The 27774-nt window shown below is 51.9% G+C and overlaps 11 protein-coding genes across 11 annotated transcripts; 7 read left to right on the forward strand and 4 right to left on the reverse strand.

Moving 5' to 3' along the window:
• Positions 1 to 276: 276 nt before the first annotated feature.
• On the reverse strand, positions 277 to 812 carry cyn1 (putative cyanate hydratase; the record flags this gene model as incomplete). The annotated part of the gene is made up of 2 exons (XM_058473167.1): positions 277 to 720; positions 792 to 812. The coding sequence occupies 2 exons, from the start codon at positions 810 to 812 to the stop codon at positions 277 to 279; spliced, it is 465 nt and encodes a 154-aa protein (XP_058332170.1).
• Positions 813 to 2178: 1366 nt separating this feature from the next.
• pld2 (putative phospholipase D (PLD)) lies at positions 2179 to 6040 on the forward strand (the record flags this gene model as incomplete). Its single annotated transcript, XM_058473168.1, has 6 exons — positions 2179 to 2343; positions 2402 to 2801; positions 2864 to 3620; positions 3673 to 4007; positions 4079 to 5250; positions 5354 to 6040. The coding sequence occupies 6 exons, from the start codon at positions 2179 to 2181 to the stop codon at positions 6038 to 6040; spliced, it is 3516 nt and encodes a 1171-aa protein (XP_058332171.1).
• A 656-nt stretch (positions 6041 to 6696) lies between these two features.
• Positions 6697 to 7077, forward strand: N7468_003872 (uncharacterized protein; the record flags this gene model as incomplete). The annotated part of the gene is made up of 1 exon (XM_058473169.1): positions 6697 to 7077. One exon carries the CDS (start codon positions 6697 to 6699, stop codon positions 7075 to 7077), a length of 381 nt encoding a protein of 126 aa, XP_058332172.1.
• Positions 7078 to 7720: 643 nt separating this feature from the next.
• N7468_003873 (amine oxidase) lies at positions 7721 to 9888 on the reverse strand (the record flags this gene model as incomplete). Its single annotated transcript, XM_058473170.1, has 3 exons — positions 7721 to 9298; positions 9348 to 9779; positions 9838 to 9888. 3 exons carry the CDS (start codon positions 9886 to 9888, stop codon positions 7721 to 7723), a joined length of 2061 nt encoding a protein of 686 aa, XP_058332173.1.
• Positions 9889 to 11459: 1571 nt separating this feature from the next.
• Positions 11460 to 13524, forward strand: N7468_003874 (GMC family oxidoreductase; the record flags this gene model as incomplete). The annotated part of the gene is made up of 4 exons (XM_058473171.1): positions 11460 to 11824; positions 11981 to 12860; positions 12919 to 13420; positions 13478 to 13524. 4 exons carry the CDS (start codon positions 11460 to 11462, stop codon positions 13522 to 13524), a joined length of 1794 nt encoding a protein of 597 aa, XP_058332174.1.
• A 286-nt stretch (positions 13525 to 13810) lies between these two features.
• N7468_003875 (sterol desaturase family protein) lies at positions 13811 to 14879 on the forward strand (the record flags this gene model as incomplete). The annotated part of the gene is made up of 3 exons (XM_058473172.1): positions 13811 to 14037; positions 14107 to 14612; positions 14674 to 14879. The coding sequence occupies 3 exons, from the start codon at positions 13811 to 13813 to the stop codon at positions 14877 to 14879; spliced, it is 939 nt and encodes a 312-aa protein (XP_058332175.1).
• Positions 14880 to 15245: 366 nt separating this feature from the next.
• On the reverse strand, positions 15246 to 17154 carry N7468_003876 (Zn(II)2Cys6 transcription factor; the record flags this gene model as incomplete). The annotated part of the gene is made up of 2 exons (XM_058473173.1): positions 15246 to 16742; positions 17026 to 17154. 2 exons carry the CDS (start codon positions 17152 to 17154, stop codon positions 15246 to 15248), a joined length of 1626 nt encoding a protein of 541 aa, XP_058332176.1.
• A 298-nt stretch (positions 17155 to 17452) lies between these two features.
• On the reverse strand, positions 17453 to 19443 carry N7468_003877 (uncharacterized protein; the record flags this gene model as incomplete). The annotated part of the gene is made up of 2 exons (XM_058473174.1): positions 17453 to 18499; positions 18589 to 19443. 2 exons carry the CDS (start codon positions 19441 to 19443, stop codon positions 17453 to 17455), a joined length of 1902 nt encoding a protein of 633 aa, XP_058332177.1.
• A 1259-nt stretch (positions 19444 to 20702) lies between these two features.
• Positions 20703 to 21056, forward strand: N7468_003878 (serine palmitoyltransferase small subunit family protein; the record flags this gene model as incomplete). Its single annotated transcript, XM_058473175.1, has 1 exon — positions 20703 to 21056. The coding sequence occupies one exon, from the start codon at positions 20703 to 20705 to the stop codon at positions 21054 to 21056; it is 354 nt and encodes a 117-aa protein (XP_058332178.1).
• Positions 21057 to 22044: 988 nt separating this feature from the next.
• Positions 22045 to 23687, forward strand: N7468_003879 (rhomboid family membrane protein; the record flags this gene model as incomplete). The annotated part of the gene is given in 4 exon segments (XM_058473176.1): positions 22045 to 22489; positions 22567 to 23166; positions 23184 to 23575; positions 23634 to 23687. The coding sequence occupies 4 exon segments, from the start codon at positions 22045 to 22047 to the stop codon at positions 23685 to 23687; spliced, it is 1491 nt and encodes a 496-aa protein (XP_058332179.1).
• Positions 23688 to 24493: 806 nt separating this feature from the next.
• On the forward strand, positions 24494 to 26196 carry N7468_003880 (DHHC family palmitoyltransferase; the record flags this gene model as incomplete). The annotated part of the gene is made up of 2 exons (XM_058473177.1): positions 24494 to 24692; positions 24773 to 26196. 2 exons carry the CDS (start codon positions 24494 to 24496, stop codon positions 26194 to 26196), a joined length of 1623 nt encoding a protein of 540 aa, XP_058332180.1.
• Positions 26197 to 27774: the final 1578 nt, after the last annotated feature.

Raw genomic sequence — 27774 nt, forward strand, 5'->3', positions numbered from 1 at the left:
AAGTAAGAAAGCTCAGGGAGATATGTTGAGGATTTGAATGTATGAATTTATGAGATAAGTATGGCAATCGCCGTAGGTATGATGGATCCAAATAAGAATGCAGTCAATTCCTATTGCGTGCTTCGATTGAGATCAAATCCGCTATCAGGAAATCACACTTGTTAACTATTGATACCTTGCACTCATCAACCATCCCAGTCTCAGAATGGGGCATACGGAAGCCTACAGCTCTGTTAGCGGCGTTGTCCTTGACGAATCGAGATGCACGGGATGCTCTCACCATTTACCCCGCAGAGTGATAACAGCCCAGCTGCTTCCGTCATCATCTGTCTCCTTCTCTACGTTTGTTGAAAATGAGACGCCGCTCATGATACCGTCACCGAATTTCTCGTTCAATATAGCCTTGTACGCGTATCCATAGGTTTGGATAATTTCATATAAGCGATAGATCAATGGCTCTCTCGGAGGCATCTCGACCGCCTTGCCACGGTGGGGGAAGCCATTCAGCTGCTTTTCCAACTCGGAGTGGGGAATTTGAAAGAGCTCGGATAGCTTCGAGATATCCTCCGGCCGTGCTTTGGCTTGTCCGTAGAACAGAGCGGCGGTCCCGACTTCATTTCGCCCAATGTACTGTGCGATCTGCTCGAAATTCAGCCCTTTCTCGGCTTTGGCGGCAAACAGGGTTTGAGTAGAGGTGGAGAAGCCGGGATGTTCGGATGTCTGAGTGAATTAGCGAGAAGACTAGGCGATATCAACGCAAAATGTTCAGATGAGGTCCGACAAATGCGTACATCGAGGGTGGCAATAGACATTTTGTTAGCTGTGATTCAATTTGGGTAGTCAGTTTCGGTAAGGATGAGAGAGAATATGTATGATCAAGGGAGTATCTTGACAGGCCCGCTCTTTATATATCCCTGGAAGTCCACGGGTGAGGGGAATAGTATTTGCTAATGTGATAAGGTGCGGGGTTCCATTATGCTCTGGGACACGACCAGGGTTTTGCTCGTTGAACAAGGTATGTATCTAATGCGCTAGCATATCTCCATTTGAATTTGATTGGGGGAGAATTCCTGCTTTGATGTCAACCACCGGTGCGACCTAGTTTCCCAGAAATGGCTACCCTTGGTCTTCGATGGAGCTTGGAAGCGGAAGCTGCGGAACTTGTCATCATTATGATCAGCACAGCTGCTTCTTAACATACCGTGAACAAATTGTCTGCTCGCAATTTCAAGCAAGAAATAACTTGCAGTCGATTCATATCTTCTAATTCGACCATGAGAAGGTACCTGGAATCTATGGGAACTGCGGATATTGAGTTTGACAGCACATAGAAGACGTCACCGTGTCATTGCAGGTTCTTAGTTCAGAAGCAGTAAGCCCACGTTCAACCTGAAGTCCTTCAGGCAGTGGTGATCGCGCCTCAGCAAATAAACTTCCTCATATTAGTCCGTGACAATATGCTTTGTTGGTATTCTGGCCTCAAACTAGGACCAAACACAATTACCACTTTACCGGACCCGCTATTGCGGTACAACTGAGAAACCGTAGGACCTCAAGCTCTAACTGCTAGTGGCACCCCTTACCAGAAACTTCAAGTTGGGAGCAACTCGAAAATGAAGTCAAAAGCGCGAACGGAATCGAGTACGGTTTGCGACCCACACCGTCTTTAATGTGCAGTCATATATACTCCCTGGGTATTACTGCGTAGTGTTTCCTCAACCCACTGCAATATACTCTACGCGGGATAATGAATAAATGCGTTCCCCAAGTAGCACAAGGCCAAGTGGCCCAATAATAGGATATAACAACTGTAATAAGTTCAGGCTGTGATGCCCGTGGAAACATGCTAGGCCTGGACGTAGCAGATCGATGTGGGGTGGTGCCGATCGCGGCACGACGCGCACGGGGAGAGCGTGCAGCGCAGCGCAGCTCTAGAATATCTCAGGATCGAGAAGAAGGGATGGAATCTCCGATGTATCCTCGATGTACCGACTCAGGAGATTCACACTGCCACAGGAGCGATCGCTAGGTATCGCCGTTTCCACCCGTCTCACAGCACAGCCACTTCGTCTGTCGTGGCTGGCCCCGGGGTAGCGGGGCACCTGAGCTACTAAAACAGCCTGGCCCCTCTCTCAGGCTACCATTTTCTCTTTCTCGTTTCTTTTCATAGCACTCATAATGTCGAACCAGAATGATGACCTGGCCTATGGCCAATACTATGATTCCAGTCGCGGTTCTGGCGACACTTCCAGAGGATTGAGCGATACCTTCAAGAAGTTGAAGGATACATACAAGGCCCACCAGAGCTCCTCGCAGCCGGGCCAGCCGGGAGGCTACCAAGGAGTAAGCTCATCAATTTTAGCAAACTTCTCGCTCGCAAGCTTAACTAAGTCCATTCAAGGACCCTTCTCAACGCCCACCCCAGAGCAGCCCATACGGATACAGCAGCCAGACACCCGACCCGCAGTATCAGCAGCTGCAGTATCAACAATCGCAATACCAGCAAAATCCACAGTACCAGCAAGGGAAGCCCCCCAAAGAAGACAAACTTGCCGGGTTCCTGAACAAGATCCAGGGAACTGTCGCCGAATTTGGCTCTGAGTTTGCTACCAAGATCGGTACCACAATCGATCCACAGGCCTATGCGGAGTATGGCCCACACAAACCCAATACGCGGTTCGGCAGCTTTGCGCCACCGCGGGAGCATAACGACGTGAAGTGGTACGTGGACGGCTGCAGCTACTTCTGGGCTGTTTCTCGCGCCCTTGAGAACGCTCGCGAGTCCATTTGGATTTTGGATTGTAAGTTCCTATCGAGCTCTCTGCTATGTCGTCGCTCGAATGCTAATATTATCTGCGTGCAGGGTGGCTATCACCTGAGCTGTATCTGCGACGACCACCGGCCAAGAATGAGCAGTTTCGCCTGGATCGAATGCTGCAGGCTGCAGCCCAGCGTGGTGTGCGGATCAACATCATTGTCTACAAGGAAGTTACTCAGGCGTTGACCTTGTCTTCCTCGCACACGAAACATGCGTTGGAAAACTTGCACCCCAACATCGCTGTCTTCCGCCACCCTGATCATCTGCCAAACCCGGGGGATATCACAGCCGACATTACTAGCACTCTCGAGCACCTGACCCTTGACTCCGCGAGCTTGACAAAGATGCCCAAGGACACCTTGAAGGGGCTCTACGGCACGCATGACGATGCCATTCTTTACTGGGCTCATCACGAGAAGCTCTGCATAATAGATGGCCAAATTGCATTCATGGGTGGACTCGATCTATGCTTTGGTCGCTGGGACACAAACCAGCATGCTATTGCCGATGTTCATCCCTCCGACCTGACGGAGACAGTTTTCCCCGGACAAGACTATAACAACTCTCGCGTGCTTGACTTCCACGATGTCTCTCACTGGGAAAACAACAAGCTGGACCGCAAGGTCTCTTCACGCATGGGATGGTCTGATCTCTCTGTTAGCCTCCATGGCCCAGTTGTCGAGGATCTCCGACGCCATTTCGTCGAGCGCTGGAACTTTATCTATGACGCCAAGTACCGTACTCGTAATCAGCCAAGATACGCAAAACTCGCGCTCTACGGGGCGACCAACATCTTCCAGTGGTCAGCTTGGAGGTCAACAGCACGCCGGTCCTTACCCCTCTGGTCAGACCAGCCCGCACCCACAGCAGCCTCCAAGTCAGCCGAACCAGCCCTCGTGGCAGGCACCGAGCCACACTCCAAACACAACTCAGCAGCAGCCGCCGTCGTGGCAAGCACCTAGCCACACTTCTACTCCCGCTCCTCAGCAGCAACCATCTACAGTTCCGTCTTACCTGCTGGCCTCCCAAGGCACTGGAACTGGAAGCTCGACCTACCCGCCGGCTCCGGGGCAAACTCCAAGCCCCAGCCAGCCGCAGCAGAACGCAGCTCCATCATGGCAGCCTGATAGCTCTTATCAGTCTTCGTATAACCAGAAACATGATTCTGCTGCTCCTCCAAGCTACGACAGTCATACTCCGGCTCCTCCAAGCTCGGCGGGTTACACTTATACTGGAGACTCCTTCCCACCCCTCCTCCAGGACCTCCACCGAACCAGTCCACTAAGCCTTCATCTTATGAGCCAAGCTATCAGCCGGCTTCCTACCCTCCTGCTCCGGCTCCTGGCGCGGGGAGCCCTGCACACCAGAGTCCTGCCCAAAACCAGGCCCCTTATTATCCTCCGCCACCTCCGGCTCCTGGTGCTTTGAATGAACTTCATGGTCAGTCTCAGGGTCAAGCGCCTTACTTCCCTCCTCCGCCGGGCCAGGATGCACAGCATTCTAGCACCCGCGGGCTCGAGGAGCCGCAGTATGAAAGTGAACGAGGATTCATCCCATCAGGCTTAAGCAAGGCGGGTAGCTCTTGGCGAGGCCAGCTTGCAGGTCAAATCCACCAATACCAAGACAAATTGACGGCATATGCGCGGCCAAACTCGCAGGGCTGGGGTCACATGAACTGTCAAGTTGTCCGTAGCGCTGCCAAATGGAGCAACGGGAGCCCGCTGGAGCATTCAATTGCCGATGCTTATGCTGCTATCATCCAGAACAGTCAGCACTTCGTGTACATCGAGAACCAGTTCTTCATCACCTCCACTGGCGATCACCAGCACCCTGTCAAGAACAAGATTGGCGCGGCCATCGTCGAGCGTATCCTACGTGCTGCACGGGCAGGCCAGAAATACAAGATTGTCGTGGTCATTCCTTCTGTGCCATGTTTTGCTGGAGACCTACGCGATGATGAGATGCTTGGTACTCGTGCAATCATGGAGTTCCAGTACAATTCCATCAACCGCGGTGGCAATAGCATTATGGAGTTGGTCGCGAAGGAGGGCTTCAACCCCATGGATTACATTCGCTTCTATAACCTCCGCAACTATGACCGTATCCACAACAACAACACGATGGCCGCAGCTGAGCAGTATGGCGGTGTCAACTACAACACTGCTGCTGAGCAGTATGACCAAAATGTTGCTGGAGTTGGACAGCCCGCGACGGCCCAACGCCCTGCGTTCGATACGACCGCGCCATTCCAGCAATATCAGCAGGCTGCTCACCATGATCCAGCTAACAAGGCTGCTGGCGCCGGTCACTGGGACAGTGTCAGCTCTTGCTACATGTTGGGAGGAGAGGATATTCGTAACGTTCCGTGGGATGGCCATCCTGATGCCGAGATTGATGCGTTCGTCAGCGAAGAGCTCTATGTTCATTCGAAGGTTTGTTTTCTGATTTCACCATGTCGCAAAGCCAAAAAAAGAAAAAAAAGAAGAAGAAGAAGAAGAAGAGAAAAGAAAGGAGCCCCTACTAATGAACGCTTAGGTCATGATTGCCGACGACCGAATTGCCCTCATTGGATCTGCCAATCTGAACGACCGTTCCCAGTTGGGAGACCACGACTCAGAGATTGCTCTCATCGTTGAGGACTTTACTCCCGTTCATTCTACCATGAACGGCAATCCTTTCACCGTTAGCCGCTTCGCCAGCTCTCTTCGTCGCCAGCTGTTCCGCAAGCACTTGGGCCTCCTGCCCCCGCAGGACTACCAACGCCCCGACGCCAACTTCGAACCTGTTGGTGTGCCCAACAGCTTTGACTTCGACTCCCCTGAGAGCCGAATTGTGGCTGATCCGCTTTCTGACACGGTCCAGAGCCTTTGGAACTCTCGTGCACACACGAACACAGAGGTCTTCCGTAAGGTTTTCCGCGCGGTCCCCGATGACACCGTGCGTAGCTGGGACTCGTACAAAGAATTCTACGAGTACTACTTCCACCGAGCAGATAAGGAGGCCGAGGGCAATCAGGGATTCGGACGGCCTGCGCGATATCAGTGGGGCCACATCGTTCGCGACGACTTCGCTCCCGGGCCGGAAGGAGCCAAGCAGGTCAAAGAACTGCTCAGCCAGGTCAAGGGTACTTTGGTTGAGATGCCTTTGATGTTCCTTATCGAGGAGGATATTGCCAAGACTGGGTTGACTCTGAACGAGATCACCGAGCCAATTTATACCTAGGTTGATTTTAGGCGTAGTCTCGATTGGTAACTCGTCCGTGCAGTCTTGTGCAGATGGCCCCAAGTTGACCTTTTAACGAATTTGAATGAATTATTCTTTTCATCGCATAGTCTAAGATTGGATTGCCAACGTACGGATTAGGTAGTTACCGTCAAGTGAACATGATGATTCAAGAACAATATACATCCCCTATTGTCCCCACTCTTGCCGCTAGTTCCCCTTTGGGAGTAGATACAGACTATCTTTTGTTGCTGGTTCATCGCTGATTCTCTTTGTCCGTTTTCCAGGCGGATGTCAGCCGTCACCATCCGCGTGAAAGAAAAGCGCCGAAATAGGGTATCTAGACCAGCCACGGGTCTATTGGCCCCACAGGAACAATATACACTAAGCGCCACCAGACACAGGGGCCCCTGGCCAATGAGTCGTTCCTGGGCCCAGAAGATCCGATAGTCCGTGCCTCGATTGGGGAGAATCGAGGTCAGTCAATGCTACGTGCCCTAAGCCACAAGAGCCAAACGCCTCCACCGCCCCACGGGAACAATAGAAGACAATATACCCCAACTTCACCACTCTGATCCACCAACGCCAATTGTTGCCGATTCGAGGATCCAGCACCTCTTGAATGAACGCTCTAGCGAGCAATTCCATGAGCTATCATGGCCATCGAAATACATAAATACCCTGCTAATTCCAGCGAGAGTGTCCTCTCCACTACTGCTTCAGTATCCAAACTTCCAAACAACTTAGGACACTTACTTTCACGCTTTCCAAGCAAAACCACCATCGCAATGTCTCCCGTTCAGATCCGCAACCCTGCTATTGTCAAGGGTAAGTACCTCCCCTTCCATGGACCTCTTCGCGCTCCGACCTTCCTCTCCGTCCTAACAAACTCTCCTAGCCTCCCCCGGCGGTGGCTGCGTTATCATGTAAATTTCTACATGAACGCCCCGTCTCCTCAAGAACAACCAATCCCAGGCCTGCCTCTCTTCGACGGCCTGGGCCAAAAGACGCAGTTCCTTTCCACATCTAGCTCCTGAAGCCTTCTTATCCCCATTCAAGAGATCTCCGACCACGACCATTGATTCTGTTTGCTATCTTGTCCGTCCAGTTCGCTCTTTACCGGCTGGGACTGGCTTCGACCTACTACGACTGCGGTCTGCAGTTGCCTTCACTGTGCATGACCTAGAGGATCGTTGGGCTTGAGTTTGTCCAGTCTATTTTGTGGACGATGACGGTGATTGATGCGGTGCTTGCTTCTGTTGACTATTCGGGGTCTTCCAAAGTACAAATATTCGGGATGGAGGTTTCTCGTTGATGTGGGCTTGGTTCTTGCTTTTGGTTAGTTTCTGGTGGTTTCGGATTTCTCTATTCGTTTTTTAAGTTGGTGAGATTTTGGTCGTGGTGCTAGTTGACAGAATTGATTTTATGGAGAGAATTGGTTCCAAGCGTAGGGCTCGGCTAGTGCATCTTCGTAGTTGAGCTCGATAGAAGGGACCCGTAGTGGTGGTTGCATTGCATTTTTAGTGGAATAGTGTTATATACACTGCCCGGCCCCAGTGGCCTGCATGCTAGGACTGCTCTTACGGACAAGCTCGAGTGGGGGAAAGAGTTTGAAACCGAAACCCTGGGATTAATTTCAAAGCTACCAGAGGCATTGATCCATTCTCCATACAATCCTCTCTAGTCTACACCTATTATAGATTCCACTCCTCTCAAAGTTTGGAACCGGCCGCAGAACCCCCCCTGAAACAGGACACTCTTGTTGTTCTCCTGAGTAGACACCGCCACGTCCAGCCCGGGATTCCCAGAGAAGAAATTGACAGGCTTCAACCCGACAATCATTTTCTCCGAAGGCATCACAGGCCAGTCCTCGATACGCGGGTTGTGAGTTGACCCAAACGTATGCCAGACCACAATATCCTCATTCCGCACATTAGTATCTCCTTGCGACGCAGCCTTCCGTTGCTGAATGACAGATGCAATCCCCTCACCGCCAAGCGACTGCATGGTATGCCTGCCCGCCGGGTAGAGCTCATCGTCCTTGTATCGTGTAACCCAGACAGCGTGGCTTCCAAATTCGGACCGCTTGGCATGGTACGACTGGGGATGGGCGAGGAGCATCTGGCTATAGCACGGGAGAAGCTTGAAGCCCACCGGGGTACCGGTGATCGGGTTCATCTGGTTCTCGTTGATAATCTTGAACGTGCGGTTGGTGGTGAAGTCGAGATCGAGGCCGGATTCCGTGGCCACAATGTCCGATTTAGTGTGGTAGCCCACGCCGAATGGGTTGTGGATGGTTGGGTCATTGATTGGCATCGCGTGAGACTCTTCGACCTGGAGCGAATTTGCGGGACCGTCGATGGCGGGGTCGATGCGCAGGGAGAATAAGTGCTGGTGGTACGGCGCGAGCACGCCGGGGGCAACGACGGTTCCGTAGTCTACTTTGTCGCCGACGTTGATTGGGGCCGTCGACAGGATCCCCGTGGCGCGGACTTCGTAGTGAATGGACGCGTCTTGTCCGAAGTGGAACGCAAAAATGTACTCGTAGTTGCTGACAGTGATGATGGTCTGAAGGACTAGGATACGCGATCTCGTGACAGCGGCGTTCTGGGTGCGATGGTTTGTGTGCTTCCAGAGAATGCCGTCGTCCTGCTCGTGGCAGCAGACGGCATTGGGCAGCTTCAGTGGTTCGCCCGATTTCGTCGTGTGCCAGCCATCGAAATACTTGATCAAACCCAGGCAGTCACAGCCTAGTCTAAGGTTGTTGGCGTTGATTCCAGCCCCGTCGTTCCCCAGATCGAAGGCTCCCTTTCGGGGGTATGGCGAGCGAGGGTCTCCGTACGGAACGAACATCTCTGCGAGCGAAAGCCGGTAGAAGAGGCTGCGGTCCTCGTACCGGATGTTGTGAAGCGTCAATCCCTCGCGGTAATTGAAGCCCACACGCATGGTCCACTTCTCCCAACTCAGCAGGTTGCCCTCGATCTGAAACGATGGCCCCTCGGGCTGAATGACCTGATACGGTTTCGTGGTCGTGCGTGGCGGTGGCCGCAGACTGGGATAGTATTCGCTCAGCTCAGTCGCGTGGACCTTGTTGTGATCGTACGGCCGTGCGTTTTCCGAGACTGTGTCGTTTGCAGCCGAAGGAAGATAGTATATCTTCGTGACCTCCAAGTTCTCGGACACTTCGGCGCAGAGATCCAGAGGATAGGCATAATAGTTGGCATCGAGATGATCCAGCAGTCGCATGTAGAACCAACACTACAGAAACGGTCAGATCCGTCGACTAGCCGTATTCTTGACAACGTACCATGCTAGTTCGTTCGCTCATATCATTGACGCCGTCAGTCGCATAGGCCCACGGCTCAACGACCACGGTAGCACCGGCGGGAAGCTTGAGTTTTTGTATCTCCGCCTCGATGCGTGGATCCGAGCGACAGGCCTTTTCAACCGCTTGCATATACGCGGAGTCGATATAAGGATGCTTGCCAACCAGGTGGTCTTGACGCGTGACGGCTGCTGAATCCAGGTCCACGACCATCTCATAGAAATCAGTCGTTCCGGAAGCTCCCTTGACAGTGATCTGGACCCAAGCCTCGCGGGGCGGTCGCTGAGCTGGCATCTTCTCATGGCGCTCGCGCTCCAGGAAAGCGAGCATCTCTTGCTTCCGTGGTTCTTTGAGGGTGATGACGCGGAAGTCAAGCGCATGACCGTGTAGCGCGTTGCGAACAATATCTGCTGCCTATCCGGCATGTTAAAGTAATCTCCCAAATCTGGCTCAAATCGCGCCTTGAACCTACCTGGGTGATCTCCCTCGGAGTGAGGGGGTCAAAGGGGTGGTTAAGCGCCATTAGAGGGCGTAATGGTGGGGATGGAGGAGAGAGGTAGACCGAGGCGAGGAATGGATCTGGATTGAACGAAAGCCTGAGCTATGAGACCAGAGGCGATGAGATGTGATATAAGTCATCGACAAATCGCATCGGACTCGATATCTCGTTGCGGCCGATAGTCCGATCCTGGCCAAACCCCCGCAGCCTTAAGAAAGGCGTCATCGACAGGCATTAATCAGCGTACAAACAGGGCGTGGAGAAATGCGCTCCGGTGCGCGATTTCCGCTAAGATACAAGACTACGCGATGGATTGCCTATTGCGCGTGGTGGTAAATTCGAGTGTCCCCTACGGTTAAGAATAGACGAGGGGCGCCTCTTATCGCGCAGGCCTGCCGTTTGGAGACCCCGCATGGCTTGGAGTGTCTGGAGGCCAAAGCCTATCTGGACCTTTCTTGTCGGGGTAAACAGAAGCATCAATTGGTCAACGTCGCCGCGACACGCGATCGCCGAGTTTGATAAGGGATTTTCTATCATTTGGTGGTCCCACTCGAGCTCACGACGTGCAGATTGGCAGGGCTTTTCGTCCTCCAAGCATGAACTCAATGCTAACAAGAAGCATGGAGTATAAACGGCCCCGCTGTGCTTTCTTCTCGTTGCGCGGATTGTGGGTGGTCTGTAGCCTGAGACAGCCTTACAGGCCGTTGTATGATTTTATTAAGCGACCCTGTTCTACGGAAGTCTCTGAAGAGTGGGACATGCAATTCGAGTCACCTAAATGCACTTTATCACGTGTGAAATGCGCATTCAAGTTTTCGCCAGTCCACAATTCCTGATGCGGCCGGCCGCCTCATGAATCTACCCAAAATTCTGATGAGTTTAGCCTTATACGAGGTGCCGCTGCGATTTTGAATCTGACTTGCACTGTCCCGACGGATCACTTGGGGATTCAAAACCTCGCCCTGCGGGTGAGATTGAAGGCGTTCGTGAGCCCGCTGATCCTGGCCGTGCCTTGGAGGATTCTCCAAGGCTAAAACATGATCCGCAGAGGATTGCGGCCCGTTCAAACCGATGTGGAACCTAATTTCGATCAATATTCTGGAGATGTAGAAAAGGTGGAGCCTATTCAAAATCCTTGTCAGATTTCGTTTGCATAGCAAAGCTCGTAGATGAGTACAAGGTCGAGGCCTCTTCACCCCTTGCCCAGCCACGACCAAGCCATCCCGTCTGACATCCAAATTCCAAAGCCTTCCGGTGGATCTGCAAGTCGCCAGCCCAGGGACCGAGGTAGCCAGGCACATGGCTCGCGAACATGAAACAGGTACACTGTTCATAGATCAAACAAGATGTCTCAGATGATCTCCACCGATGCTGACCTGTTTTTGAGGCTGCATTAGAGGCCCATGCACCATAGCATGGGTAACACAGCATGGCAGGGTAGCACAACCTTCCCATGCCCTGGAATGTATGAACCTAAAACTAAAGCCCACATGTTGGCCATGGCCCGTCGATCTAGATTTGAAGATTTATAGCGCCTTTCTCTCCCATCTCTGCTCGCTTCTCCTCGGGTTTCCATCAGGAGAAAAAAGATCGGCATGCTTCACGGGAATGCTTTGGCTCTTTGGGGCTTGTGGATAAGTGCGGTATCTGCCGGGGTCCTGGTGCGAAAGGGAGGGCCCCTGGTGGACCAGAGCTTTGACTATGTCGTCGTGGGAGGTGGCACTGCTGGAAATGTCGTCGCAACAAGATTGGCACAACGGTCTTTCCGAGTGGCCTTGGTCGAGGCGGGGGCATACTATGAATTGGATTCCTTAGCGGAGGTTCCTGCTGCAGATGTGATTCCTGTTGGCTCGGATCCTGCTACGCCATCCGCCGTCGACTGGGGATTTGTTGCGTACAAGCAACCTGGGGCTAACGGGCGCGACGTCCACTATGCTCGTGGAAAGTGTCTTGGTGGATCGTGAGTACGGCTAGACTATTGAGAATGAGCATGGTATTAATACATTCGAGCTAGGTCGGCTCTGAATTTTATGGCCTATCAACGGTGGGAACTCCTTTCCCGGCCATATATTGACCTGTAATGGAGGTAGATGTATGCTGATGATATCTTTCTCAGTCCCACCAAAGAGTCGATGGACCAATGGGCAAATGCCGTCAATGACCAAAGTTATACCTTCGACGAAACGCTCCCTTATTACAAGCGGAGCGTCAAGTTCAGCCCACCAGATACGAGCAAGCGTGCCCCAAACGCAACGGCAGAGTATAATGCAGCCGCTTTTGATAGCAATGGAGGACCGCTGGATGTCTCATACTCTTTTTATGCACAGCCTTTCTCGTCGTGGATGAAGATAGGCATGGAAGCGATCGGCATCAGTGAGACGGAAGATTTCAACTCCGGCACATTGATGGGAGGGCAATATTGCTCCTCGACCATCGACCCTTCGAACGAATTTCGCAGCAGCTCCGAGTCATCGTTCTTGAAGAAGGTCTCGGTGCCTTCACTCACTATCTACACCAGCACTCTTGCAACGAAGATTCTATTCGATAAGGATAAGACTGCTACTGGTGTGCAGGTGAAAGGGCCCCTCGGAAACGTTGTCACGCTCTCGGCTTCGAAGGAGGTCATCGTATCGGCGGGCACGTTCCAGTCACCTCAGCTTCTTATGGTCTCTGGCATTGGACCCTCTGAAATCCTGGATGAGCATCAGATTGACCCCGTTGCTATCCTCCCGGGCGTCGGCCAAAACATGCAAGATCATCCTTTCTTAGCGCTCTCCTACCGAGTCAATGTCGTGACCCTCACCTCGTTCGCGAGAAATCTGGTGTTTGCCGCTGGGCAGCTCCTCGATGGGGTGATTGCAAAGAACGGAATGCTCGTCAATCCCATTGCTGACTATCTAGCATGGGAGAAAATCCCTCAGCGTCTCCGCTCGCATTGGTCGCAATCGACCCAAGAAGCTCTGGCTAAGTATCCGGGCGATTGGCCAGAAGTTGAGGTGAGAATAACGGGCACGGTGCATCCAAACACGAATCATTCCCATTAACTGCCTGCAGTATGTCTCTGGTGCTGGCTATATCGGCGACTTTTCGAATCTCCTCGTAAACCAACCAAGTGATGGCTACAACTACGCGTCCATCCTTGGGGTCCTCATTGCACCACTATCACGGGGCAGCGTATCCCTTCAATCATCCGACACCTCTGACCTGCCAATCATCAACCCGAACTGGCTAGATCACCCTGCCGACCAGGAAGTAGCCATTTCAATGTTCAAAAGGATCCGCGAAGCTTTCCAAAGCGACGCCATGAAGCCCATCGTCATTGGCGAGGAGTACTTTCCCGGCATGCAAGTTCAGTCCGATACCGACATTCTTCAATGGATCAAGAACAATATGATGACTCTCTGGCACGCGTCGTGTACTTGCAAGATGGGAACCTCCAAGGATGCCATGGCTGTTATTGACTCGCGCGCCCGGGTCTTCGGGGTGCAGAAGCTTCGCGTGGTGGATGCGAGTTCGTTCCCCTTTCTTCCGCCAGGGCATCCGCAGTCAACAGTTTGTAAGCGGATTTTTCGTTGGTTACTTTTTCTCCCGCTCTGCTAACAAGCTCTCCCAGATATGCTCGCCGAAAAGATCGCGGACGATATCATTCACAATTCATAGCGGTATCTAGAAATTCCATGGCCTGGCACAGTATAGTCACGTAGTATCTCTGTTCAATACTATAGAATGATTTGTGAATACGCACTCGCCCTGTAGGTATTACCCGGTAGGTAAAGGCCGATGTGGAGAACCGGGTGGCGCGAAGCCGTGTAGGTGATTCCCGACGTACGAGCAGTGGGCCCACACAGGGAGCCATGTAGGGATTCCCCGGGGGGCTTGTATAAAAAGCACATCGGTCTTCGATCTTCGTCCCAGGGGCCAGAAAAGTCAAGAAAAACAATCAAGCATGGACGTTGTTCTGGATGTGCTGGACACTTTTGTGCTGGACCGCTTCTATGCATCCGTCCTGCCGGATACAACCTCCCGCAATGCGACAGATATCGACTTCAAGCCTCTGCTCAATCGCCATGTTGGGATATACTATAGCTTAGAACCTTCGCCGTGGGCCGAGTCCAGCCTCTGGAAACGAGACGATCTGCTCAGACAGGGCACCTCGTTCTTCCTGATTGCCCTGTGAGTGCTCTCTATCTCTCATATCATATACAACCACAGTAGCTGATGTGCATTTTTCGTCGTGGATAGGGTATTCGCTGTCTTAATGTACCTAGTGGGGAGCTTTGTCCTCTACCATACCATCTTCGACAAGCGGATGCTCCAACACCCGCGCTACCTCCCCAACCAAATCTCCCAAGAGATAAAACAAGGATTGAGCGCCATCCCGGTGATATCGGTACTCACAGCGCCCTTCTTCATCCTCGAGACCCGAGGGTATTCCAAACTATACGACTTCGCCAGCGAGTCGCCATTCTGGGGCTACACTCTCCTCCAATACCCCCTCTTCATCCTCTTCACCGACAGCTGCATCTACTGGATCCACCGAGGGCTGCATCACCCGCTTGTCTACCGCTGGCTGCACAAGCCACACCACAAATGGGTGGTGCCCACGCCGTATGCGAGCTATGCGTTCCATCCGTTGGACGGATTCGCACAAAGTCTGCCGTACCATGTATTCCCGTTGCTCTTCCCGCTGCAGAAGTGTGCTTATCTGGGGCTGTTCATGTTTGTGACGCTGTGGACGGTCCTGATTCGTAAGTTACCCGTGAACGGTGCTACTGTTCTGTGTGAGAAAGCGTATCTAACCTGCTTCAGATGACGCGGAGTATCTGTCCACTTCGGCGATTATTAATGGGGCCGCTTGCCATACGATGCACCATCTTTACTTCAACTATAACTACGGGCAGTACATCACCATATGGGATCGGCTCGGTGGGACATACCGTACGCCTGAGGAAGATGAGTTCGTCAAGGACCAGAAGGAGGGCAGTTCGAAGCAAGCTGCGAAAAAGATTGATTGAAAGTCTCGGGGTATCTGTAATTCCTTGTTGTACATAGTAGTAATAGGATCAGATTAACTAACGTCTCTTTGGCGTGCCTGCTTATAGCACCATTGGATAAACTCGTTTAGATTCCCTAGTTCATCAGTCGCGTTTCCATCAAGATAGGCAAGATCGGCACCAGGCCCATTAGTAGTTTCGAGGGTCACGGTAAGTAGCCACCAGAGTTCTTCGGCGTGTTTCGGGTATCCCAGATGTAAGAAGTGCTTCTGGGTCATGGAGGTGATCACAGAGTCCCAGATTTGTTTCCAATTCTTCGCGCCGCGGCTTATGGTGGTCAATGGAAGGAAGTGGAGTAACCCTGTTCTCGCTTGAAAAGCGAGAGAGCTAATAGCTGAAAGTGCTGTTAGAATACTGATATGTGAGGCAGTTTGGAACTTTCGGAATACCATAAATCAGGATCAAAAGGTCTTCTGGAGATAATGACGAACTCCATGTAATCGGGGGGTCTGACTCAGGCTTCTCCAGTAGCTGTGAGACGACATCTTTCAAAGGAGGTTGGAGACTCCGCATAGACCCTTCCGAGGTGAGGCTTGCGAAAGTGGCAAAATCTTCAGCCTCCCATAGCTCAGGACTCCATGGCAATGGGCAGTCCATCTCGAAAATCGACAATGCAGGATGATTCTTGAAACAAACTGTCAAGAACCCATCCGCCAGAAAGACCCAAGAGGCGATTCTGGTTGTCATTAGCTTCAAAACTTTAGAAGAGGAAGCAAATACACACCTAATACGGACTTCTTCGGCAACGAGGCTCAACCACCTATGTTCGTCGACTGAATCAAAAACCAAGCTTCGCTTCACCTGGAAGAAACCCAAAGATCGGACGGTAGATACCAAGCATGGGTGTCGCATGATGCGTATTCGCCTCCTGGTTTGTATGTCATCGCGGCTGAATTGGAGCATCTCCATAATCAAGGCACCTTGGATTAGTTGAACAGTCGGCAGAAGGCACGCTAATTCTTTCGGCGACGTGGCTGCAGACAGTTTCAATACCTTTCGAAATACATATTCCTCTGCCACATCAGATATCCAAGGAGATAGGGTGGCCCCGTCAAAAGGTGCGGCGTATGTCGCCCCCGACAAGAATATTGCGAGTAGAAGTGGGTTAGACAGATTGCCCGGGTCGAAAGTTGGGAAATGGACGATAGGCAGATGCCAATGAAGAGTCCTGAAGAACACCGAAATAAAAGCTGATATATTGGAAACCCCGAACAGGGCTGTTAGCTCCGTGATATCAAGGGGCCTTTGGTGCTCGGCATCGCCTATTTCCATGGACTTAGACGTTTCCACCAACTCGGCAACCAACTCCGTTAGCTGGCTCGATAGTTTAGAAGGGAAGAGCTCTTCAGGCGGCAGCTGTGAGAACAAGGACTCCTCGATAGAATTCAGCAGTGGGAATGAAAGAGCATCTGGGCCATCATCTCCCAAGAGCCCTGACATTGGATCAGTCGGTACCAGCGCTTCTTCTAGGTGGGAATGAATAGACTCGAAATTTCGTGGAGCAGAGCTCTTCGCAGTCTCACCAATCGCCAGTCGATCTTTCTTCACGGACGGATTGGTAAAATGGCCTAGAAAGAAGAATGGACTTTCACTCTTCACTACATTTTGGGGCACCGTGACTGACAGCGAGGCTGGGACCTTGGGCAAACGAGATCGCGCAGATGAAGCCTGCGATGGCTGCGCGGCAAAGGTGCACTCCCGGCCAAGCGAGCTGCACCGAGTACACGGTGTCTTGTTGTCACAGGCCGCTTTGGCTGCGAAGCATAGATCGCACGATTGCCGCTTTCTGCCCGGTTTCGCAGCGGGAGGAAGAGGCTGGCCGTACTTTATGGCGCAGGACTTGATATGCCTCCGCGTCACCTCTCTGTGGGGGCATTAGAGAGGTCCGATAGTCATCAGGTAATTGCAGATTCCATACAGCTTTTGGAATGTCTTTTGACAAAATGGGCAGGCCGAAGCTTGCTGTTGGGAATCTACAGATCCAATTTAGTTGCGTATATGCGAGTGAGTCAAGGGAGACTTACGAGTCACTTCGTGACGGAGAAGATGGGCCTTGCGCTGATATGACTTATTGCAAGAGGTACAATGAAACATCTCCCCCAATTACTTGGAACAGGAAGTCCCGAGCCAGTCGCCAAAGGGTTGAATCGTTGGTCACGACTGGTATGATGCGGAACAGAAGGCAAGTGGGCACCAGTCCAGATGTGGTAATCCCGAGATCCGAGCCACTGGCCATCTACGAGGAAGGAGCAGAGCAACTATTGCCTTCGCATCATAACATGATGCAGGCGCTCGCACTACTCATACAGAGCTTTGGCTCACGTACATGGTCTAATACAGCTCTCTCTGATGCCATGTCAGAATTATCGAGGATTGCGTGTTATGTCATAATAACGTCTTCTAACTAGCGCTGAATATATATTCTTGGGCAAAATGTGCATATAATGGTGAAACCCAGGCAATGTCGTGTGAGGTATGGTGCATAAAACAATGAGCAGCACCCAGGCCTCACTCTGCCCGACTTATTCCGTGCCTTACCAGACCGAGACGGGGTGGATCTCGGTCATCTTTTCCTTCTCCTCACCAGACCAGTCCTTTAACTGTTCATCCTTGATATCTTCCGTTGCTTGTTCAATCTTTTCGATAGAAGAGACAATAAGCTCGGCCCCAGCCTTAGAGGCAGACAGTTCCTCTTCTCTAAGAGTAGCAGAAGCCTCTTGAGATAGGACTTCGTCCAATGCCTTCTTGAGTGGAACTTGGACTTCGGCACGGAAGCTTTTTAAGGTCTTCTCAACTCCGATCTTCTCGCGAAGGGGCGAAGAGAGAAGCACGTAGTACAAGTTCAGTGCCGAAACAATAACAGCGCCACTTTTCTGGAGACCCTGTATCCGTTCACCCAGGGGGTGACTGGATACAGATTTGACATGGTCTGCTACCAACAAGCTCCACAGTGTCCAAAGGTGTACAGGGTCATGGAAAATGGTCTTATCATTCTTCAACAGTTCTTCTTTCAGCAAACCAAGGCCAATGTCTCCGACCGGCGGGTAGCGTTTGTTCATTAGGTACAGGGCCTTGATAGCCTCGAAGCGCGCGTGATCGGACGGATGAGCATTGAGGATAGCAGCCGGGATCTCACGAACAATCGACCATTTGTCGAAAGAGGTCATCATTACCAATCGCATAAATAGGTCATTGAAATCGCCCGGATCTGTTGGCAGCACGAATTGCTGCTGTACCTCGTGAGCTGCGAGAGCCAACAAGGAGTCATAAATGGGAATGGCTTGAATATCAATTGGTTCGCCGGGCTCCAGCGGCACCAATAAAGCGGGGAAGTTTTCTATAATGTTCAGCAACCCCTTTGCGACGCCTATCTGTGGCACAGCGGGGCCCGATGAGAACAATACTTCGCCTGCAACCCGAGTGGCGAGCAAGAGCAGGGCACCGTGACGCTCGAGGCCAATTGCGTCGACAGACTTTGGTGGATCTTCAAAATCCAATGGTTCGGCGTCTTGATCAAGTGGGGGTTTCTGCACGATAGAAAGTAGCTCATTGCTATCGATCCCGAGGTCTCGTGAAAGGGCCTGTATAGAGAAAGGGTCAATGTGAGCAAATGCTCCAGTAGGGATGAAAGAGTCGATCGCTCGAGCTTTGCAACTATGTCGAAACGTACCCTGATCTTGCCCATTATAAAATCGCGTTCTATCAACTTCTCATCATTGGCGTATGCTTCTGTAAGTGACTTTCCAGGCATTTTTTTGTTCGGAAGATAATGCTCCTGCATCCGAACGGCATACGCCATGCCCGGGTCAAACAACGAAGCAAAGTCCAGCCAGTAGGCTTTCAAAAGTTCGATCAGGCCGAATTGCAAAAACCGATTTACCAGCTTCGTTTCGCCATCTCCGTCCGGTGATGGGGATGTGGCCTCGGCTTCGGGGTCTGGGGCTGAGGGCTCGGAGACACGGAGGACAGCGGATTGACTGCTAGTCCGAGGTGGCGGGGCAGGTCGTTTGCTCGGGGAGACCGCACGGATGAACTCGAGAAAGGCAAGGGTCGTTTCGTCGGTGACCATCGATGAGTAGGCTTCGAGAACGGCTTGGAGAGAGGTTGCGATGAAGCGACTGGCCGACTTGGTTTGGATTCGGGTGTGGAGTATGGTAAGCATAGAGACCAGGCAGTTGAATTGAATCACATGTTGCGGAAGTGACCTTGCGGTGGGTTCATCTTCGTCTTCGTCTTCCTGAGGATGAAGATCCATCAAAGCTTCCGAAACGCGCAGGATGCCCTCTCGGGGGTTTCCCAAGCGCGCAACATCCTGAAGGCAATCCGTGGATGCTGGGAGCATGGGAACCAGTATCTTTACCAGGTCCCACCCGATATTCGTGGTCAACTTCTCATCTTGCAACAAGCGATGAAGCAATGGCAGGCCCGCTGGGGTCAATCGGTCCTCTAGAATGGTGAGGTAGGAGAGGTAGTCCGTCGCGGGCGGCAGTGCTTGCACAAGTAAGCTCTCAGCGTCCTGTTCCATGCTGTGTATATTGTTCTATATACAAGGTTTGCGATCCGTTCCGATAAGCACGGTGGTGGAAGCTGAAGGGGGGTAGGTCGGGCTGGCGCGAGGGGGGCATGACATTATGCTTTACGCCACGCTGTGGCGTGTGGCGGGGCCTGAAACGCTTCTGGGGATTTTAGCCTGTACATACAGAGCATAGTACGTGTAGGGCTAAGCAAGGGTAAACAAGACGGACAAGCAGATGGTCACTCCACAAAAAAAAAAAGCCTAACCATTTGCTCGACATGCACTACAGAGTACATGGGCATTACATGACGACCACTCGTCATTGATCACGATGGACTTGTCCCGATGCGGAGCTTTCAGGACCAGGAACCGTGGCGGGCCCTCGCACGGTCGTCCACGGGTGAAAATCTGCAGATGACATAATTTCTCATGTCTTCGAGGTTAGAGCCCTAGGAGCATTTGTTCCGGCATACACGGAGTAACTAACGTAAAAGAAATTGAAATCAGGGCACAGCCTTACGGGTAGGGTTGACATGGTAGTTGCCTAGGGTCCCGTGGAGTGGAATTGGTGACTGAGTAATCCGGGACCCACATATAGGTAGATCCGCTTGTGGCACGCAGCCTTACAGAGTTGTGGATGAGGATGTGCAACCTTGATCCTCGGGAGTCAAGAAATGGGCAGAGCAGAGAACGTAGTGTGCCTTGATTCCAGTAGCTTCCACAAATCCGGGAGAATGGCTTCGAACCAGGGAAACTCGGAGCTGCAAAATTGGGCTGTTGAGCATCGTTGCCGACAGCTCCGAACCCAGCCCGACTTCCCTGTTTTTAATCTTTCTAGCCCCCTTTCCGGGACCTGCGCCTACCTGCTCGACTTCCCCAGATTCCTCTCTTCCTCCTACGTCTTCTCAATCCTCTTCTTCTACCTCCGTGCCGATCCTCAGCCCTCTTCCGGTTTTCCGAAAAATTATAAAAAATAAAAAAAAGTGACAGGGCAGATTTTGACTCGGATTCAACATCTCCACTTCGAAAACCCGTCGCGCGGCAGTCTCTCCCGAAAGTCTCCAACGTCAATCGGATCAAATCACGAACCACAAACATTGGGGATTCCCTCCCCTTTTCCGCTCGACCTGCAAGGACAGCTAGCCAAGATCTTCACATCCCTATATATATATATACTCCATGGCCACCGAGATGCAATCCTTCTATACACCCTCCACCTCCACGCGAATCTCCCATGCGTCGCCTGCGATGGATGAGCTGATCTCGAAATGCTCCTCGACCATGAGCACAAGTGCACCTCCTACTTTGCGCCGCCAGCGGCGCAACCCGTTCCAGCGCGTGTAGTTGACCGCGTGCGCCTCGAATACTACCGCTACGAAGTCACGTTTGGGCTATACGTTATGACACCGAGCGAGAAGTGCGTCGCGAACTCCTGCGTCCTAGTTTTCCTCGGTTTGCTTCTCTGGGCTTTGCTTCTATATTTCCCATCCCTCCTGTACAGCAAGGCCAGCAGATTCGTGTGGCTGCTCACTGGTCAGAGCGGACAGGAGCTGGGTCTTCTAGACAAGTATGGAAACCCCGTTCCTCCAGCTGTGATAGCGGAGAATGTTATGAACTCCTGATTCTGTTCTGGGTGGCCCGTGAATACTTTAGCCGGCTTTTCTTTCCGGAGAGAAAAATCAGCTCGGAGGAAAAATCCCGAACTGTTCGCAATGAGCACTGAGCGATGGCAGTTCGACAGAGACCCTGAAAACTCCGGTCGAAGGCCCCTTCCACTTCTTCTGGACATACCAACCAGTTCAGTTGTGCATTCTCAATCTTGCGCCTTGCGTCCTGATGTTTTGATTCTTTTCTCCACCCCCTCCCCCCCTTTTCCTTCTTCATGTTTCCATCTGTTCTCATTGTTGCAGGACTCTTGCAGTCTCTGTGTACAACACGGCGTTTTAGGGACCGGACATACCACATTCGTTCTGGCGATACTATCTGGCCATGGCCTTAATGAAGCGAACCGCCATTGCGGTCGACGATACATGAGCAACATGAACCGATGCTCAACCTGGGATAAGAGATGATAGCTTGGTTTGATCAGGGCTCGTGGACCTTATCGCTACCCACTATAATCATTAATGTTAAATTTTGACTTATATAACTTCACCTACAATCCCCGAGGCATGCCCTCGTCAGTAGATGAGGCTTAGTTGACTCCATTCGTCATCAGACCCGCGGCGGACTGCCGAATTGCTTGGCAACAAGGCTCGAGAGGGTCGCGGTAGTCAGTTCGCTTAATTGCAGCGAAAGAGGCCCTCAGGGCCTAGGTTGGGTGTGTCTTATGGACATCCCTAGAGGGGCGAAAACCACTTAACCAAGGCCAAAAAAAAATGGGTCTAAGACAGGGCAAGGCCTGTGATTGATTCTACCACTCGCCGCGCGGCTGTGTTGATCGCGGCCCAAAAATAACTTTCTCCCCCGTAAATCGTGCCTGCCTGCTACAAAATCATCAACAATTTGACCGTCTACCCTTCCATCCGGTTTTCGAGTAGATATTTTCGCCTGCGCTCACTCTGATCCTACACAGATCTGGTTCCGCAACCCACCAGATCTTGGGCAGCCATGGCGGCCAACAACTACTACCACTCTGACATCCCTCAACCTCCCGCATACGATCGAGCCACTCCATCACCCTACAACCACGATCCCTCGGTCGCTCCTGCTTATAGCTATGCTCACCATGATGATCCCACGGCTCCGCAATATTTCCATGAAAGCACGCAGTCGTTCATGTCGGAGAATGCGAACTACCAGAATACAGGCCGTGTACAGGCTGAAGATGAATACGCAGACAACATCCCCTTAAGCACCAAATCACAGTTCGGCAACCACCCTGGCTACATGCATCAGCCAACCGCTTACCCAGTGTACTCGGAACCCGCAGAGGAACTAGGTCGTGGCGGGAAGCGACGGAGGCTGGGGTTCTTCAAGAAGAAGCCTGCGTGGGTAACGTGGACCCTAACGCTGGTCCAGGTGATTGTATTCATCGTCGAACTCGTGAAAGCTGGTGAGTACAGGCGATATGGAAGGATCGCGCGGAAGATGAGTGGCCGTATTAACGATTTGCTCTTTTCTTTTCCGCAGGTCAATTAACAGGTTCCCCAATCCAAACAAAGCCATCTTTCAATCCTATGATCGGCCCCTCGTCTTCGATCCAAATATTGCTGGGAGCTCGATATGACCCGTGCATGAAAAATATTCCTCGGATACAGAACGCCACTCAGACACTTCATTTCCCGTGCCCCAACGTAACCAGTAATGCGGAGGACTGTACGTTGAGGGAGGTTTGTGGATTTGGCGGTGTCCCAGACAATCACGCAAATGGCTCCCTGGACGACCCGGCTCCGAACCAGTGGTGGCGCTTTATTGTCCCTATTTTCCTCCATGCAGGATTCATACATATCGGCTTCAACCTATTGGTCCAAATGACCATGGGAGCTGACATGGAGCGCATGGTTGGAATATGGCGGTACACATTAACGTACTTCGCAAGTGGTATCTTTGGCTTCGTGCTCGGTGGAAATTACGCAGCGCAGATGCAACCAAGTGATGGCTGTTCCGGTGCCCTGTTCGGTATCCTCGCCTTGTTCTTGCTTGATTTGCTATACGACTGGCAGAACCGCCCGTCCCCGTGGGTGGAGTTGATTATCATGATTCTGGGTGTGGGCGTTTCGTTCGTTCTTGGTCTGCTCCCGGTCTAGACAACTTCGCCCACTTGGGTGGCTTTGCCATGGGACTAGCCATCGGTCTCACAATCATGCGATCGCCTAATGCCTTGCGCGAGCGCATCGGTCTGGAACGTCAACCATATGTGGCCATGTCGGGTGGCGCGGGTGATCCTACCGTCGACAACCGCAAGACTACTTCATTTGCAGACTTTTTCAAGAAGCCTAGCACCATTTCGTCCGTTGACGACAACCGCTCAAAGGGTCCCTTGGACTTCTTCCGCGGTCGAAAGCCCCTATGGTGGGCTTGGTGGATAGTCCGTGCCGGTGCGCTTGTTGCCGTGTGCGTTGGCTTCATTTTGCTTATCATTGATTTTTACAAATACCCCACTACGAACTGCTCATGGTGCTACCGGCTGAGCTGTCTTGTAAGTCTTGCTCTTGGCTTTCCGCTGCTTGGACCTCTACTAATCATTTCTCTCCTAGCCTGTCAATGGTTGGTGCGAGCAGGGCAAATTACAGATTAAGCAGATCTCCTAGGCACTCTGCACGCTCGTTTCTTCCGAGATTTACTCACGTTCCGGCGTTGATCCGGCTTGTTAGCCATGAGAGACACGATTGTAAATAAAATATTATTTGCATTGCACAGATCAATGGAATAATACCCCCATATGCACAATTATCTATTTCAAGTCGGCAGCTACCTGCAACATCTTCTTTCGCAAATCAGCAAATCCATGAACGTATTCCGATTGGAAGTGAAGATGGGAGATGTACAAGCCCCAAAGTAAGTCTGTGGGAGGTTAGCCCTAAATATTCACTCATAATTGAGTCCTCACTGCTAGTCCTTGCCACCAGTGTCCTCTAGCGATGCTGAAGAAATTATGCGCAGAATTGTCGGGCGAAATAGTCTAGAACCTTAATAGAGAGCGGTATACACTTCGAAGTCCAGTCAGGCTTCAGCATTGACTACGTAGATATTCCAAAGCATGGTCGTCAAGATCTTAATATTTATCCCCAAAATGTAGTCAATAATTAACCTATCGTGATTAGGTTAGGATCTTCTCAGGCCCACGCGGTACAAAGTACACAGTAGCAAGTAGGCGCTAAAAATACGCACCCGGCGACGGGCGCCCGGGCGTGGCTGGGGTGGCTGAGTCAGGCCGCTGACGCATCATCGACCGGGTTGACATGAGCTGGCGGTTCCAGGCACCCGTATCATTTGTCAATCTACATCGACGCTGGAGCATCTCCTTGGCCATGTGGCTTGTCCCTACAACAGCAGCGTAGCCAGCGCCCTCCAATGTCCATATTTCACCAGTTCCTTGTGCGAAACATCTTTGAAAATGGCCACCTTGGCCGCTTCTCCTCCAACCTCGCCGTCATGGCCGAAGCGGAGCACCCGAGCTTGGGCGCTTCGCTGTGAGCGCTACTGCTGTGCAGCTGCGAGCTGTTTCCCGCTCTGTTTTGTCTACGGGATCACGAGTTGGGCTGTTTATGTTGAAGCGGGTATTGGGTTTAGGGACACGAAGAGCTCTTGGCTTGGTATGCAATTGATCCGAACTGCATAGATCGGCTTCGGGGATTGAAGATGGCAGGCTGACCTTTGCCCTGACATACTCTAGGTCTTCCAAGCTCGCTTTTAGGTATTTTTCTTTATGCTGCTCTAAATGCCTCGTACACTGCTGCCGTATTCACGGACCCCGGCTCGCCGTTGACCACTCGCAGCGGGACTGATCGCCACAACTATAGCGCTCTTCCAGTGACCGAAGTTCCCGAGTTCACGTCTTATACCGCGAGTTCAACGGGTGGCAAGCGCTATTGTAAGAAATGCCAGTGCCCGAAGCCTGACCGAGCGCATCATTGCTCTACCTGCAAGCGCTGTGTTCTTAAGATGGATCATCATTGCCCATGGTTGGCGACTTGCGTCGGTCTATACAACTACAAGGCATTCTTACTATTCCTGATCTATACGTCTTTGTTCTGCTGGGTGTGCTTCGCTGTGGCGCTGACTTGGACTTGGACCGAGGTATTCAGCGACTCACGGTACATGGACACATACCTCCCAGTGAACGTAATTTTACTGTGCATCCTTGGCGGCATCATTGGCTTAGTGCTCACCGGATTTACCGCGTGGCACATCAGCCTCGCTGTCCGTGGAACAACGACTATCGAATCACTCGAGAAAACCCGCTACGTCTCTCCGCTGCGCAAAGCCTTCGAGCGCCAACGATTCGAGCCATACCCCCTCGCGAATGGCGATCACCATGACTCCTTCCAAGAAAGCCTCACCCACCGCCTCCAAGACTACGGCAACCAAATCCTCGATGCACACGCCAACGCCATCCCCGGTGTAACCCGGCCCGAAGAGGGCGAAGAGCGCCTGTCACCAGCTCCCTACCCACCAGGTCACGGCCCCAATTTTGCCGCACCACCCCAGAACAACCTCTCCCCAGCTCAGCAAGCCCTGACCCGCACCTACGCCGACATGGAACGCCAACGTGAACACGACCGATACCAAGAATATCTGAACGACGAAGACAGCAACAAGATGCCCAACGCCTTTGACCACGGCTGGCGCCGCAACCTAGCACACCTCTTCGGCGACAAGCCTCTCCTCTGGCCAATCCCTGTCATGACAACGACAGGCGACGGCTGGCGCTGGGAACCAAGCGCCCGCTTCCTCGAGGCTCGCGAGCACCTCCGCCAGCGCCGCGAACAGGACGCCTATGCCGAGCAGCAGTACCGCCGGGATCTATACCAGCGGAATATGGATAACAGCCGCACTTGGCTCGGCCCACATGCGAATGGGGCTACCCCATTGCAGAATAGCACGTCACCAGTACAGCACTGGATCCCCAATCGGCGACAGGACCCTGAGCGTCCACTGACGAGTGTCTCGATGCAGACTCTTGCGCCGGCGTCGCCGAGGCCCAGGCCTGGGGATAGCGATTTTGAGGATGATAATGATAATACCGCATTGTTGGAGCCTGGGCAGACAGGTAGTTCGGGGCGAAGGGAGACTGATGAGTGGCGAGACTGGGATTGAGATAAGTCCATGCAAGGGAATTATTTGATTTGCAGCCATTATGCATTGCTGGGCGTTTACTTTTTTGAGTCCAGGCTTGGATTTCGGATTTCTATTGTATGAATAAGATTTGGTGTTGTACGTGCGGGCATATCATGTGAAATGCATATTGCATTTTTTTTCCATTGAGTTTTGATTTTTGGATCAACAATATATCCATGACCGGCCGTACTGGTACTCGTGCAATGTACCCTCGCCCCGAGGCATACAAGTAGTAGCGGTCGTCCTACGAGCATTCTTCAAGTTTGCGCAGTGAAATTTGAACGACCTGGAATACCACCTAGATACTAGTGCACATTTGAATTAGAGGACGTCCCAACAACAAGAATCCATGGTTCGAGTGCCGTAGATCGCCAGAACGGAAAGGTCCGGCCCGAGCCCACCCGTACCACCAGAACATTTGAGCTTGGACAAGCGCATTGCCTATCAGATTTATGAGATAAGTTGAAGAGAGAGCTCCAGAGTTCAATGGTGGACATATATTCAGATCTTGTCTATCTATATTGCTCCTGCACCTGGCGATAATTGCATTCGTGGATCTGCAACGCTCATGTCGTGGTGGCAGCTGTCGAAGAAGCCTTTCATCGAATCACTCTCCAAGCTGACATATGAGAGCAGAGCGAGTCCTGCTTTCCTCGCGTCATCTACTGCAGGTTGGGTCAATCCACGAAAGCATGGAACAACATCGGACCGTATCTGGCAAGCATTTGACAGCGAAGTGCTAGAAGACATGGACGACCGGCAAATACTTTCATTGTTTACAAAAGGGTTCTTCGGGGGCTACGTTTTCGCTCTGGAGGGAATTGCTTTAAAGTGTGGAGGGTGGAGGATTTGTCCAGTGGGTTTCACAGGTGAGGCGTTAAGAATCTTTCTCGACATAGACATGGATCTAATTATCTTGCCTCAGGGTTCTCGCAAGATGAAATTGATGAGATCTGGAGCAGCACAGATATACCCTTGATGATCTATGCCCAACAGGTACCAAGTTCTTTGGTGTGTTCCAGCTGCTTGATCAATATCTCTGTGCTCCGGGCGCTGATCGTCTCAGCTTTGTTGATTATGGATTCTGTTCCGACAAGGGGACTTTCGCAGGGCGCATCGCTTCAGCGTCAAGCGGTCGATCCGTGCTCTCTCAGCAATACCCGAGGCAGGGCTGCGAGAGCCATCTATTACAATCAGCCTTGAGGGCTTTACTTGTAATCCGCAGAAAAATGAGCAGGTCATGCCTGGGGTTGGACTGAAGTTTCATGCGTTGTATGCCAGACTGTTGTTTGCTAACGGCATAGAGTCAGTTCTAGGAGGCCAAACTGCGAACTGATTAGTGGATTCGGACCGTAGAGCAACTTGACTCGATGGGTTGATGTACTAGTAGTATGGAGCATGGTATTGATATGGCGATGGGTTGTACGATAGATCCTAAGAGTGAATTGTTATCAATGAAGCATCGCCACTACAGCGCTTCACAAACTTATCGCACTCGACTTAAAACTGAGCTTGTTCATTCTCATATCGAGACATGCGACAAATCTCTCGCGTGCT

This window comes from Penicillium chermesinum (genome assembly GCF_028974085.1).
Source record: "Penicillium chermesinum strain IBT 19713 chromosome Unknown utg000003l:1.0-5111272.0:1.0-5115320.0, whole genome shotgun sequence".
NCBI classification, from domain to species: domain Eukaryota; kingdom Fungi; phylum Ascomycota; class Eurotiomycetes; order Eurotiales; family Aspergillaceae; genus Penicillium; species Penicillium chermesinum.